We start from the raw sequence: 14,704 nt of genomic DNA on the forward strand, positions 1-14,704 counted from the left end.
CCGTTGTGAGACTTGTCTTTGAAAAAAAAAAGTCCGGTTCAACCTCAATATTAGGGGCCGTTTAACAGGATCTTAATTTTTAAGATCTGAATTTTTAAGAGGGTCTGAATTCTTATGATTTGAAATTTTAACATGTTGTTTGGTTGGAACCTCTAGATTTATGTGTTGAATTATAAAAATGACCATTTCGCCCTTTCTATTATTTCTTTTTATTGAATTCATTGTTTATTTTTCTAAAATACAATGCTCTAAATGAAAGAGGTGAAAATATGTTGTTATAATAGAGAAATAAATAAAAGTAAATTGCTATTTATTACATTTAACCCTTTACAAAAACAAGTTTACAATAGATATGAAAACAGCCTGAATCGAAGAACACTAATAAAAAAACAAAAACACAAATTATGTAGCTAGATTGCAATTTGAAGGTTTTGTTCTAGACAATTCTACCATGACAACTTTGATGTTGTACAATGCAAATAACATATTTATCACTCAGTAGATCCCATTTGGTGTGAAATTATAAACAGTTCTTATAATCTTGATATTCACATAGTTTTGGGCCTAATTGATGCTTACATTGAAGCGAGGCTTTTTAATGAAGTAATCCAAATTATACATAAACCAATATCTTACTCCAAAAATGTCTTCATGTCTACAAGCATATGCTAATCACCTAAAAAAATATATTCAAACCAATAGGTTAATCTAAATTTCAATCATATAAGCAACAAGTTCAAATGCAACCTTTCTATAAATCAAGACAAGCTTAAATGAATAGATGATTTTAGTAGGTGACATCTACAAAAAAGTATTTAAATTTCCATTCAATCTGATGTTGATTAAATGAACAATACACAATGGTAATCGGGATATATGGCAAGGCAAAAAACAAGAACAAAAATGATATGTGAGTTTTATAATCAAATTGATAGCAAAAAAGAAATAAAAAATCAATGTATTACTAATAATCGATTTTCAGGGGGGGGGGGGATTGATGTATTCAGGGGGAAACTATTCCAGCAAAAAAATCGATTTTAGGGCAAGAAAGTTTTACATGTCGCTAGATTTTGATGACGTTGGAGGAGTTAGTTCAAGGGATGGCGGAGGCGGTGATGCAAGGGATGCAGAGAAGTGGATCGTCGGATGTAAGACAAGAGGTTTCACCGACGCTGCAAAATCGGCATTAACGATGGAGGAGCAATGAGGTCAGAGGTGGGTCTCACACAAGAGGTTTCACCGAGAAGGAGTCTCTGAGAAATAGAAAAAGAAGAAGGAGTGTAGTTGTAGGTAAGTATGTGATAAATAGGTAGAGAAGAAGGAGTGTTAGGCGTGTCAAACACAACAAATAATAGGGGTACAATAGGCTCCAGATACACTGCTTTAATGCACTAAAAAGTAGTACAAGGCAAGCAGGGTCGAACCACAGAGATACGGGACAAAAGTCTATACCTTTTTTTGCACAAGGTACTTTGGTCACAAATGGGGGTTTTGTTTGCAAAATTCAAATAATAAAAAATAATAATCAACTTTGAAACATGCAAAAAATGAAATTGATTTGTAAACAAGTTGTAAAAGTGCTTCTAGTTCTAGTTCTCAATGTTGTCATTTAACCTGATTATGACTTGATGTAATTTGTGATTGCTATTCTAAGTTGGTACTGAAAGATATCAACACACTCTAATACCTCTTGCTTGCCAAATTATCTAACCAAAATACGCTCTTTGACTAGACCTAGCTTCACCAATTCAACCTAAACACGCTCTTAGATTGTATTGGAAAACTGCATTAAGTTTTGTACAAGCTTCCCAACAATGTTCATTTCTTCTCATACGCTCGGAAGTGTGAAAACATGTGATATATGTTTTACAATAAGAAAACTTATTGCTCGTTACCAATTATTAACTTAATAGAACAATTAGGTGCCCTAAAAGTTAATTAACTGCACAAAAATTCAATTCATGAAAGTGGCCAATCAAACACAAATCAAATTTAAGGGTTCTAGTTTAAACAAAAACATAATCACTAGAATAGAATCACAAATCAAACATCAAATCATATGATTCAAGTCAAGCAATCAACATGTTTTGAACAAGAACTAAAAACTAGGGTTTCTTAGCCACACATGGCTAAGAACAAATCAAACAAGAAAAATGATGGAATTGAAATGTTTAATGCTTACTAAAATGAAATCAAAAATGTTTGCAATGATTTGGTCTTCTCAAAAGCTCCAAGAATTCTCCTAGAATCGCCCAAACTGCTCCAAAAACCGTTCTTTCTTCAAATGACGTCTTCTCCTGTCTTTTATTAAAGTTCACGTGCATGCCATGAGACCATGCGTTTTTGGCATGGCCATGCCTTTTGCCCATGTGTTTTTGGCATGGTCATTTGTCTTGACCATGTGTTTTTGGCATGGCCCATGCTTTTTGCTAAAATTCCAAAAAGTCTTCACTGTTGACTCCATCTTCAATCTAGCTTCACCACGAGTCATGTTGCTCAAATATGAGACGATAAAGGACAAACACGACCCATGTCAGTGTGACAAGAACCGCATTTCAAACGTAGTCCTTTGCTATGATGAAAATGCGACAGTGACTCGGGTTATGTCTTCATGCTTTCCTCCATGGAATGACCAGTTCATCTTCTCTGCATGCTCCAAAGCTCCAAGAATCCAAGCTCCATGCATCCATGCATCCAAGCTCCACGTTTCATGCTCCATAATGCCTGCAAAATAAATAAAAAATAGTGAAGTACCAGGCATTCTTAATGAAATATGTAATTTCCCTGATAATCAACTAAATGCAAGAATTATGAAGTAGAATGCTATAAAAAGACGGAAATAAACATGCAAAATAGGTGCATAAAATGCATCTATCAAACCTCCCCAAGCTTAGACCGTTCTTGCCCTCAAGAAAGAACAAAATTGAGAATCTACCTAGAGAAAACGATAGGTGACTAAAAAGAAACTAGGATGAAAAGAATGAAAGGAACGAAAAGGACTAAATGGAATTAAGAGTGCATGCATGCAATAAAAGAAGAACTAATGAAAATAACATATGTACAATTTTTTTTTTTCAAACATTAATGCAATAAACAAAACAAAACGAACATATTCAATCCAATTAACCTCATTATGTCATACAGTCGAAGGTGTACCTGTCGGGCCTTGAGATAACTTGACATTAACCCCCACAAAGATATATAACATGTAAAACAAGGTTTTTAGCCATTCCCTAACGCAACTCAACAAAATCAAAAGTTACAACACTTGCTCACTTTTACAGGTATTGGGTTAGCACATGGAACAAATTATGGTCTTACTCTCGTGAAAACATGTGAGCTCAATCATTTTCATTTTGCAAAGCATGACAATGACCGACTCCAACTATTTGTTGACTAACAACAATCTTTTTCTTAAAAAAATTTCTAAAAATTCCCTAATACTTACCCAGATTGGTTACACGTTTCAAACCACTTACACCAGTCAAAGTAGTTTACAGTCAGTCCGGTCCAAAGGAATCTTTGGGCAGCCAAGCATTTTTCCTAAACATATTATTCAATTAAACTATAAACACAAATATATACAAACTATCTAATTATATTTTCCTACAAATAAAGCTCATGGCTTTCTTTGAAATCCATGTAGCGGGCTTTTAACCCACACATCCAGACCATATGGTCTTGGTGTGCTAGATTTAAAGAAATCCTTCGGGTTTACTTGCCCGAACCTCAAAGGCCGCAGATTAGCTTTATTTGAATATCTAAACCTATTTATATTATTTTTTGTTTTTATTAAGGTCATGACTTTCTATGGAACCCGTGTAGCAAACTTTCAACCCAATCAGTGCCAAACAATACAACTTTAGGCAATTAGGTGTAGAACACCCCTCGGGGTTTACTGATTCAAGTCCCAAAGGCCATAGATTAACTTAATAATTTTTAAAATTTTTATTTTATTATTATTTTTTTGTTTGCCAGGCTTATTTCCTTATATTTCCGTCTTGACTCTTTTAGGGGGACTGATGTAAACGCGCAAAGACCCGTAAGTATAGTTGGAAACAATGTCCCCAAGCAGGGTATTTAGACGGGAATAGGTAGAAAAGACTTTTTAGAGCGTTGGGGAATTCGAGTCACTGAAATTTTATATTCATTTTATGGCTCTTTTGAATTTGAAGTTTGGATATGAGTGAGCACTTACTACTCATAAGACCGGTCGTGTGTTCCATAGGCTAAACTATATTTGTCTTTATGCTTCGGTGTTGATAACCTTATCATTTTTTGTTTTGCACGAGTAGCTTTGGGAGACGTGTTCGTGTGAGATTAGGTTGCTTCAATATTTTTAATGAAAAACAAACAAGTTCTAATCTCAAGTCATGACTAATTTACCACTTCAACTTATGCATGAGGAAACTAGAACCTAATGTACAAAGATCCCTCCCCAAGCTTAAGATTAAGCATCGTCCACGATGCTCGGAGAGGGTAGGGCAATCTACTAGCTACGAGGGGCCCAATGCTACATGAACCGCATAGCTTGTTGTACCGTTTGTGTAAATTGCTGAACGGAGGCGTTGGTTGCAGACAAATCAGCGCGGATGTCGACAACCGCTTGATCAAGGTGATCAAAACGCCTCATGTGTGTCATGGTACTGAGTTGCCCGTCGGGTGTAGAAATAATGTGCGGTCTCCACCGGGGTAACAAAAGTGGATCCCCCTGTTATGAGAGGAGTGGAGTGAGTGGATGGAATAGGGATGTCGTCTTCGTGGTCGACGACCAACCGCTCAGGAGCTCTCGGGATGGGCGCGAATGTGCGTGGTATGGAATTTGCAGAAGTGATCTTTGGTAGACACCACCGAGTCTGAGTGATATCCTACTGGATTTGAAGAGAGCTAAAATCCCTAGCAGGAACTCGAAGGTGTGGCTCACCCTGCACCAACCATGTGATACTACCATCACCTTCTTTACGGAAGAAAGATGAGGCTACAAGGACATTGGATGTGATGGTATTAGAGCCTTGTGTGAGTTTCTTGAGATCCGTGCGCTTGCTCTCAAAAAGCTCGGCACAAGCAAGGCGGGTGGCAAGATAGGAGATAATCCCGCCACAATGAATAGGGGCAGAATCGTTGGTAGAGACCTTAAGAAGTTTGGAAGCAAGGAAGGCGCCAAAATGAGGTCTCTTCAAGCTGGTGACCATCACCAAAGAATTTCTAACTCCATCTTACCAGCTCTGCTAACGTCTTCTTGGGGGAAGACAATATTAGCAATAATTCGGAGAGCCACCCTTAAGACCGGATGGATGATATGAGATGCTTTGGCGGATCGAGCCTCATACCCATCAAGTCCTGTGATTTCCTTCCAAAAGGCTTTGACCTGGGTTTTGAAAAGATTATTTTTCTCTCGCATGTAGCCTAATTTGGGACCATAAGTATTGAATTTAGAAATCCCAAATAACCCATTAAGATTGTCTAGACTCGGTTTAAATTGCAAACGCATGAGACGAAATGAGAGACATTTGACATTGTCATTGAATTCCAAAGATTGTGTTTTTATACGATTCCATTGGTGCCAAAGTGAGAAGTTTCTCCCAACCGATGTTGCTAAACAATCTATGGACGCCATCATAAACTCCTAGTTCTTGGAGAGTAGGAATATCTACAAACCGTTGTTGGGAGTATTCGCGGTCCTTGAGGTGAAGGAATCGCTCACGGTGCTCAAGAGAGTTGTGAATAATGGTGGTGACACCATATTTGGATTCCAATTGTTCTTTTGGTTGTGGGTTTTTACATTTTGGCATGATGACAAACCGGATTTATGAAAAACAGGTGGTGCCCAAAGATGATAACACAACTAGACAAACACGAATGAACAATTATATGAAGCATAAGAATGGATTCACAACTATTCTAACCAAACAAACTTAAATTCAATGTGTAAAACTTGAGATATGGAAGGAATGTACCGTTCAAACGCTTGGATTTGTGGTGTTGGCTTGTATTGTTCACTTCATCTTCAACCTCAAGAAAGCTTGAATCCTTCAATGGTGGAATGCCCAATTGGAGATGAAGGCTCCTAATTTTCTTTCCAAAATGCCTCCCCAAGCTTATTCTTCAAACCATATGCAATAATTTCGAAACTTAATACAAGAATCAATTCAAACTATGCAAATCAAGAACTAGGGTTTATGAAGAAAAATTCAATTTTTATCCATTAAATGATGAATTCGACCTAGATGATGAATGAAGTGAAGTTAGGAACCGATAGTAACATACCTTGGTGGCTTAATCTTGGATTAATTGAAGAAGAAAATCGAAAATTGATTAGGGTTTTGGAGGTTTCGGCCGATAATGATGAAGAGAGGAGCAAACGCACGATCGTGAGGTTTGTGAGGGAAGAGAGTTGATTAAGATGCATTACCAAATCACATGGAAGTGTATGACCAAAAGCTTGCCCATGAGTTTCTGTTTTCAATCCCTTTGCCCATGAGTTTCTAGCCGTGCGGCTTTCTTGTAATTCTCGGGAGCTAGCGACAATATGCACGGGCCATGCGTTTTTGAACCATGGCCGTGAGTTTTTTTCTTTGAGGACCAGACTTGCAATATGGACGCACGGTCTAGCCCTAGGCTGTGCGTTTTTCCTTTCCAGCCCGTGCAATTTGAAGCTAGCCTGTGCAATTTTTTTAAACCTCGACGGCATGGCACGGGTCAAAAAAATGACCGTGAGTTTTTGCCTTCCCCCATGCATTTTCTTTCTGTAAACATCAAACTCACGATTTTTTTGTTTTTTTTTTTCAAAACCAAATTTTCTTTGACCATTAGATAGGAAAGTTATTTGTGCGAAACCCTCGAAAAGACGCAAAAACATTACAACATGGATGAAATAAATCAAAATAAAGAAAATAGAAAGAAATACTCTCGAGTTGCCTCTCGGTTAGCCGCCCTTGTTTCAAGTCTTTGGCTCGACTTTGCCCTTTAGATTCACTCAATGTAGTCTGGGCATTCCAAGCTGTCAACCTCCATGTCTTTCTCTCGGAAACCTTCATAGAAGACCTTTAACCTATGACCATTAACTTTGAATACTTTTCCAGTTTTGTTACTCTTAATCTCAATTGCATCATGATCAAATATATTAGTAACAATGAACGGTCCAATCCACCGGGACCGTAACTTACCGAAAAACCATTTAAAACGAGAGTCATAGAGTAATACCTTTTGACCAATCTCAAAGATCTTACGGGAGAGGTACTTATCATGGAATGCTTTGGTCTTGTCCTTGTAGATGTGTGAGCTCTCAAATGCTTCATTTTTAATCTCCTCTAATTCTTGGATCTTTAGCTTTTGGTGAATACCCATTTCGTGGAACCTTATGTTCTTCTTTTCATCTATAAACTCCACATTTACCAACATCTCTTTATCCAACTTGAGTTTTTCTGGAATCTCCTTGACCAATTTTTTTAACAAAGTTCCTATTTAAAGCCCAATCTAAAAAATCATGGTTAGTAAACTCAAAATTTAAAGAGTGAACATCATTTGGGTACCTCTTCTCTTCAATAATATTGAAGTTAATGACCTCCCCATCAAATTCCATTGATAAAGTTCCATTGTAGACATCAATTTTGGTTTTTGTTGTTTTAAGAAAAGGTCTACCCAAAAGTATGGAACTTGAATTTGGGGAGTCATCATCTCCCATAACTAGAACATAAAAGTCAGCTGGGAAAATAAGTTCATTGACTTGAACTAACACGTCCTCTAGCACACCTTTTGGGTGTACTATCGACCGGTTAGCAAGTTGAATGATTACACCGGTTTTGCTCAATGTTCCTACACCAATTGATTTGTAAACAGAGTATGGTAGGACATTTATAGATGCACCCAAGTCAAGCATAGCTCGAGGTACATGAAGATTCCCCAATTTTCAATGCACAGCAAAGACACGGGGATCCTTGCACTTCGGGGCATCTTATTTTTGCAAAACCGCTGAAATGTTTTCACCAACTTTTACCGTTTCATTACCTTTAAGTTTCTTTTTAGATATGCAAAGTTCCTTTAAGAACTTAGCATATCTAGGTACCTGTTTGATGACATCAAGGAGTGGGATATTGACATGAACTTTCTGAAACATTTGCATGATCTCACTCTCCTCTCGTTCTTTCTTTGTGCTCACCAATCTTTCAGGAAATGGAGCGACTGGAGTATATTTGACTTCGGTGGTGGCAAGCTTCTTTTTGTTGGATTTTTCTTTATTTTCCTCCTCATTACTTGACTTATTCACCACTATCTCCTCTTCTTTTTCTTGATCAACCGATATTGGTGGGTCATCATAACTCTTTCCACCTCTCAATGTGATAGCACATACATTGTGCCTTTGGTTTTTCTCAGTTTGGGCAGCTAACTTTCCTTGAGATTCCAACCTACTAACTGAAGTAGCAAGTTGTGCCATTTGGTGCTCAAGATTCTTGATGCTTGCCTTGGTTTCTTGCTGAAAACTTTGAGTGTTAGTGGCAAGGCTTTTGACTATGTCTTCTAAGGACATGCTTAAGGACCCGACTTGTTGAGGACGAGGTTGTGGTTGCCTCGGTTAGTAATTTTATTGTGGGAATGGAGGCCTTTGTTGATGTTGAGGAAATGATGGTCTTTGTTGATAATCCCCATGTTGATTACCTCCCCAACCTTGATTGTTGTTCCATCTTTGATTACCCCTTGGCTGCTAAAAATCCCCTTTGATTCGACCCGGAATACTCCCCTAAAGCATTGGCTTCCGCATAATCCTCATCTTGAAGTTGAGGGCACATGTCGGTTGGGTGCCTCACTTGAGTGCAAATACCACAAGGGCAGGGTGTGGCCTGCACACCCTTGTCTTTAGCCAACATCCTTACAAATTTCGTAAGCTCGGACAATTGAGCTTCAATTTGAGGAGTTTGGACCTCTTTTACACCTCGGGGTGCATCCGTGTACCATTCTTCATCATGGCTTGCATGCTTAGAATCTTCAGCCATATTCTTGATTAAGTTGCGGATTTCGGTTGGAGTCTTATCGAGTAAAGATCCGCCACTCGAAGCATTAAGAAGCCTTCTTTCCATTGGGGTCATTCCTTCAATGAAATATTGGAGGAGTTGGTACTCGGTAATTCCATGCTTTGGACAATGGGCACAAAGCTTCTTGAATCTCTCCCAATATGTATGAAAGGATACTCTCTCGTGTTGTTTGATCCCAATTATCTCTCTTCTTAGGGTCGAGGCTTTCATTTCTGGGAAGTATTTGTCTAATAAGAGGCGTGCAAGATCCACCCATGTGTTGACCGTCCTCGGTGGAAGGTCATAAAGCCAATCTTTTGTTGAGTCTTGCACTGCAAAGGGGAATGCCCTAAGCTTGATTTGGTCCTCCTTGACGTTGTGTGGTTTCATGCCAACACACACAACATGGAACTTTGTGAGGAACTTATGGGGATCTTCGTTTTCTAAGCCTCTAAAGGTTGGGAGTAAGGTGCTGTTTGATTTTCTGAAGCAAAAATTTATGAAGTCTGCGGACCACCTCTATAACCCTCTGCAGTAGACGAGGTGGACCAAACGGCTGCAGACTGTAATAAGAAGCGTGTTTGTTTTTTTAACATTTGCATACTGCTACAGATATTAAAAAAATAAAATAAACTAATTTTATAAATCAAAAATAGTTTTTTAATACGGAAAATTTAATAATGTATAACATTTCGGTAAGAATTAAAGATATTTCAATAAAAAAATAATGATATTTCAACAAAAAAAAAATAAAGATATTTAGTAAAAAATAATGATATTTTATAAAGAATCTATCATTATTCAATATAAAAAAAATAAAAAATAAAAATTCAACAAGAATAAACGAAAAAAAAAGTGAAATAAAATTTCAACAACATATAATAAAATTTTTAGCAAAAAAAGAAGAAGAAAAAGAAGAGGTTGGAAGAGACAGTACAAGTGTTGCGCCAAACAGAGCACGCACATAAATTTTTGACTCTGAAGACTTCTAAAAACAAACAGTTGCGAGATGAAAAGCATTGCGCATGTGCTGCGCCGCGCAGCAATAAGAGGTCTGAAGAGGTTTTTTCCAAAAAACAAACAACACCTAAGTGGATGAGACCAGATTTCAATTGAAGATTTGTGGTTGCCGGATAGGTGATGCAAAGAGGTTGTTGCGTAACTTCTTGCCTTGCCCATTGGCGAAGGGTTTGTTCGGGTGGTAGATTTGGAGGTGGATTCCCTCCATGGTTATCTCTCATGGTATGAGTAGGAGTTGAGGTTTCTGTCGGTGTAGTGTTTGGGCTATTATAAGTAGGTGAAGATGGTGGAATAGTATTTATGGGTGAAGATGGTTGTGGTGAGAGTGATGGGCTTTCTGTTTCTGAGGCTGATACACTTAAGAGGGGTATGTCCTCCCAAATGTTGATGACTGGGGGAGTAGATGGTGAAGAAGTACCGGAAACTGGTTGCCTCTTACGAAGCTTGGCTTGCTTCCTTAACTTCTTTGGAGTCCTTTCTATCTCTGAGTCAATTGGCAATGGTGTACCTGTACGAAAAGATCTAGGCAAACACAATTAGTAACACCGTGTCCCCGACAATGACGCCAATTTGTTAGGTGTGTCAAACCCAACAAATAATAGGGGTACAATAGACTCCAAATACACTGCTTTAATGCACTAAAAAGTAGTACAAGGCAACCAGGGTCGAACTACAGAGACACGGGACAAAAGTCAATAACTTTTTCTGCACAAGGTACTTTGGTCACAAATGGGGGTTTTGTTTGCAAAAGTCAAATAATAAAAAATAACAATCAACTTTGAAACATGCAGAAAATGAAATAGATTTGTAAACAAGTTGTAAAAGTGCTTCCAGTTCTAGTTCTCAATGTTGTCATTTAACCTGATTATGACTTGATGTAATTTGTGATTGTTATTCTAAGTTGGTACTGAAAGATATCAACACGCTCTAATACCTCTCGCTTTCCAAATTATCTAACCAAAATACGCTCTTTGACTAGACCTAGCTTCACTAATTCAACCTAAACACGCTCTTAGATTATATTGGAAAACTGCATTAAGTTTTGTACAAGCTTCCCAACAATGTTCATTTCTTCTCATACGCTCGGAAGTGTGAAAACATGTGATATATGTTTTACAATAAGAAAACTTATTGCTTGTTACCAATTATTAACTTAATAGAACGATTAGGTGCCTTAAAAGTTAATTAACTGCACAAAAATTCAATTAATGAAAGTGGTTAATCAAACACAAATCAAATCTAAGGGTTCTAGTTTAAACAAAAACATAATCACTAGAATAGAATCACAAATCAAACATCAAATCATATGCTTCAAGTCAAGCAATCAACATGTTTTGAACAAGAACTAGAAACTAGGGTTTCTTAGCCACACACGGCTAATAACAAATCAAACTAGAAAAATGATGGAATTGAAATGTTTAATGCTTACTAAAATGAAATAAAAAATGTTTGCAATGATTTGGTCTTCTCAAAAGCTCCAAGAATTCTCCTAGAATCACCCAAACTGCTCCAAAAACCGTTCTTTCTTCAAATGACGTCTTCTCCTATCTTTTGTTAAAGTTCACATGTATGCCATGAGGCCATGCGTTTTTGGCATGGCCATGCCTTTTGCCCATGTGTTTTTGGCATGGCCATTTGTCTTGACCATGTGTTTCTGGTATGACCCATGCTTTTTGCTAAAATTCCAAAAAGTCTTCACTGTTGACTCCATCTTCAATCTAGCTTCACCATGAGTCATGTTGCTCAAATATGAGACGATAAAGGACAAACATGACCCGTGTCAGTGTGACAAGAACCGCATTTCAAACGTAGTCATTTGCTATGATGATAATGAGAAAATGACTCGATTTATGTCTTCATGTTTTCCTCCATGGAATGACCGGTTCATCTTCTCTGCATGCTCCAAAGCTCCAAGAATCCCAGCTCCATGCATCCATGCTCCACGTTTCATGCTCCATAATGCCTGCAAAATAAATCAAAAATAGTGAAGTACCAGACATTCTTAATGAAATATGCAATTGCCCTAATAATCAACTAAATGCAAGAATTATGAAGTAGAATTCTATAAAAAGATGGAAATAAACATGCAAAATAGGTACATAAAATGCACCTATCAAGGAGCATAACTATGGGTAAGTATGTGAGAAATAGACAAAAAAGGAACTCGTGCCTCTTATTTCTTTTCAGATACAACTCCATATCTGAAATATTAAGAGGGTTTTAACAAGGGAAATTGTCATTGTAGGCCAACGAATTCTTTCTTTTCGGTTTAAAAAGAGTGAAAATATTAAGAGGATTTTATCAAGGGAAAATGTCACTGATAACCTGTTAAAAAGAGTATTAATCTTTTTTTTTCGGTTTTATAGATAAAAAAATGACGTGGTTTACCCCCTCTCTCTCTCTCTTTCTCTCTCTCTCTTTCTCTCTCTCTCTCTCTCTCTCTCTCTCTCTCCCCCTCTCTCTAATAGAATGCCACTGTAGGCCACACTCCCACTTTGTCTTCTCCAGAAAATTTTGAGTTTTCAAGACCTCGACAACCTTAAGCCTGTATGTTCTCCGACGACCCCACCATCTTTGTTGCCAACCATCACAATCTCCCCTGGTACCACCATCTGCATTTTCCAATTACTTCTACATTTTTCACCCCCATCAAGATCTTTCTAGCCTTTTTGTAGAAATCCATTTCTCCTTCATATTTTGACCATCTCGTTCCTCACCTCTAAATCATCTTCCCATTCATATTCAATGTAATTTCTTTGCACTCATTTATTAGGTTACGATACCACATAGATAGAGGATAAACTCAATGCAAATTTTAGCTTCGATTGTCAAAATCAAAATGATTCCTTTTACCAATGGTTGCAACATCAGTAAAAATGGAAGAGAAAAAAAGAGGGACTTCCCTGGTTTATGTACTCATCGGAAACCACAAAAATGTAACAGAATGTGTTGTGTGGCTGTTAGAGTTTGAAGATGGTGAACAGGGTTATATTTTACCCAAATAAAAACATAACTTTTGATGGAGTTAGTAGTCCGTTGGATAATAAAAGAATTCAAATAAACAGACTTGGTCAAGTGGAGTTGTGCACACGTGATATACCAAGTCATAGCTATTTCCGTTTATTTAGTAGTCTTCTAGTTTATTAGCTTAGTTTGTTTTGTTTCTTTGTATTTAAATCCACTATGGATCCTTTTAATATCATCATAAATCAGTGAGAAATATCTTGTGTTTAGTAGTTCATTGTGGTATCAGAGCGAATTTCCGATCAAAGAGAGTAACAAGATGAATGATGATAAGGTGAAGGTGCCGGTGTTCGATTGGTCACTATGAGCATTGGAGTGAAATGATGGAAAACTTGCTATGTGCCAAGCAAGTGTGGAACTTGATCGATCCAGGAATCAAAGAACCAACAGTAGGTGTTGCCCAAAGTGAAGCAGAAAAGAAAAAGCTAGAAGAGCTACGCATGAAGGACCTACAGGTCAAGCACTACCTGTACCAAGCCATTGATAGGGTTACGTCTGAGCAAATCCTGGATCGAAAAACTTCAAAGGCGGTATGGGAATCCATGCAAAAGAGATTTGCAGGAAACGACAGGGTAAAGAGGTCCATGCTGTAAAAACTTCGATGTGACTTTGAAGTTTTGGAGATGAAATAAAACGAAACCATACCAGAATACTTTGGTAGGGTTCTATCAATATCCAATCAAATGAGAAGTAATGGAGAATCATTGACTGATGTTAAGATTGTTGAGAAAATTCTTCGTACACTCACAGAGAAGTATATGTATGTGGTAGTGTTAATTGAAGAATCAAAAGAAATAGACAAAATGTCTATAGAAGAGTTGCAGAGCACCTTAATTGTCCATGAACATAAATTTAAGAATAATGAAAAAGAAGAAGAGCAAGCCTTGAAGATGGATGTTGGTGAGGGCTCGAATTCAAAAGGACGAGGCAGAGGTCGTAGCAATTATAGAGGAAGAGGACGAGGCAGAGGACGAGCCTTTGTTAAGAAAGAAACCATTGAATGTTATAACTGCCACAAGTTAGGACATTATGCATACGGATACCCAAATGCAAAAGAAGCCAACTATGATGGGTTCGACGAAAATGAAGAAGTCATGTTAATGGTTGATGTAAGTGAAGAAGAAGACCTTGTGTTCATGGCTCAATAAAAAATTGAAACCAAAGGCTTGTTGTGGTTTCTAGACTCTGAGTGCTCAAATCATATGTGTGGGAATAAAGAAAGGTTTGTTGATTTAGACCAGACCTTTTCAAACACTGTGAAACTTGGAAACAACACCCGTATGAATGTTGAAGGAAAGGTAACATGAAGCTGATTTTGAATGGAGCAACCTACGTGATACAAGATGTGTATTTTGTGCCATAGCTAAAGAACAATCTCCTCAGTATTGGGCAACTTCAACAAAAAGGTTTGTCTTTCTTATTCCAAGATGATAGTTGTAAGGTGTTTCACCGAGACAGAGGATTGGTGTTTCAGTCTAGCATGAGCACCAATCGTATGTATCCACTCAGTGAGAATACAAATAAAGCTCCTGAACAAAAGACGGATGGGTGTTTGTATTCTAGTGATGATAATGCAGCAAAATTATGGCATGAAAGGTTAGGGCACATCAGCAAAACAAGCATGAAAACCATGCAACAAAAGGAAACGGTAC

At 37.6% G+C, this 14,704-nt stretch overlaps 2 protein-coding genes across 2 annotated transcripts; one reads left to right on the top strand and one right to left on the bottom strand.

Moving 5' to 3' along the window:
• Positions 1-6,972: 6,972 nt before the first annotated feature.
• On the bottom strand, positions 6,973-8,527 carry LOC111902501 (uncharacterized). The gene is made up of 3 exons (XM_042902188.1): positions 8,008-8,527; positions 7,520-7,815; positions 6,973-7,434 (listed from the first exon to the last, which is right to left on the bottom strand). Exons 1-3 carry the CDS (start codon positions 8,525-8,527, stop codon positions 6,973-6,975), a joined length of 1,278 nt encoding a protein of 425 aa, XP_042758122.1.
• Positions 8,528-13,375: 4,848 nt separating this feature from the next.
• LOC111902500 (uncharacterized) lies at positions 13,376-14,200 on the top strand. Its single transcript, XM_042902189.1, has 2 exons — positions 13,376-13,632; positions 13,714-14,200. The coding sequence occupies exons 1-2, from the start codon at positions 13,376-13,378 to the stop codon at positions 14,198-14,200; spliced, it is 744 nt and encodes a 247-aa protein (XP_042758123.1).
• Positions 14,201-14,704: the final 504 nt, after the last annotated feature.

This window comes from Lactuca sativa, chromosome 5 (assembly GCF_002870075.4).
Source record: "Lactuca sativa cultivar Salinas chromosome 5, Lsat_Salinas_v11, whole genome shotgun sequence".
Lineage (NCBI taxonomy): Eukaryota > Viridiplantae > Streptophyta > Magnoliopsida > Asterales > Asteraceae > Lactuca > Lactuca sativa.

Coding starts and splice junctions, on each gene's coding strand:
- LOC111902500 (XM_042902189.1), top strand. CDS start 13,376: ATGGAAAACTTGCTATGTGCCAAGCAAGTGTGGAACTTGATCGATCCA. Junction 13,633..13,713: donor GGAAACGACAGGGTAAAGAG/GTCCATGCTGTA, acceptor ATACTTTGGTAG/GGTTCTATCAATATCCAATC.
- LOC111902501 (XM_042902188.1), bottom strand. CDS start 8,527: ATGTCCTTAGAAGACATAGTCAAAAGCCTTGCCACTAACACTCAAAGT. Junction 7,816..8,007: donor ATCTAAAAAGAAACTTAAAG/GTAATGAAACGG, acceptor CAATTGGTGTAG/GAACATTGAGCAAAACCGGT. Junction 7,435..7,519: donor AGAAGAGGTACCCAAATGAT/GTTCACTCTTTA, acceptor AAATTGGTCAAG/GAGATTCCAGAAAAACTCAA.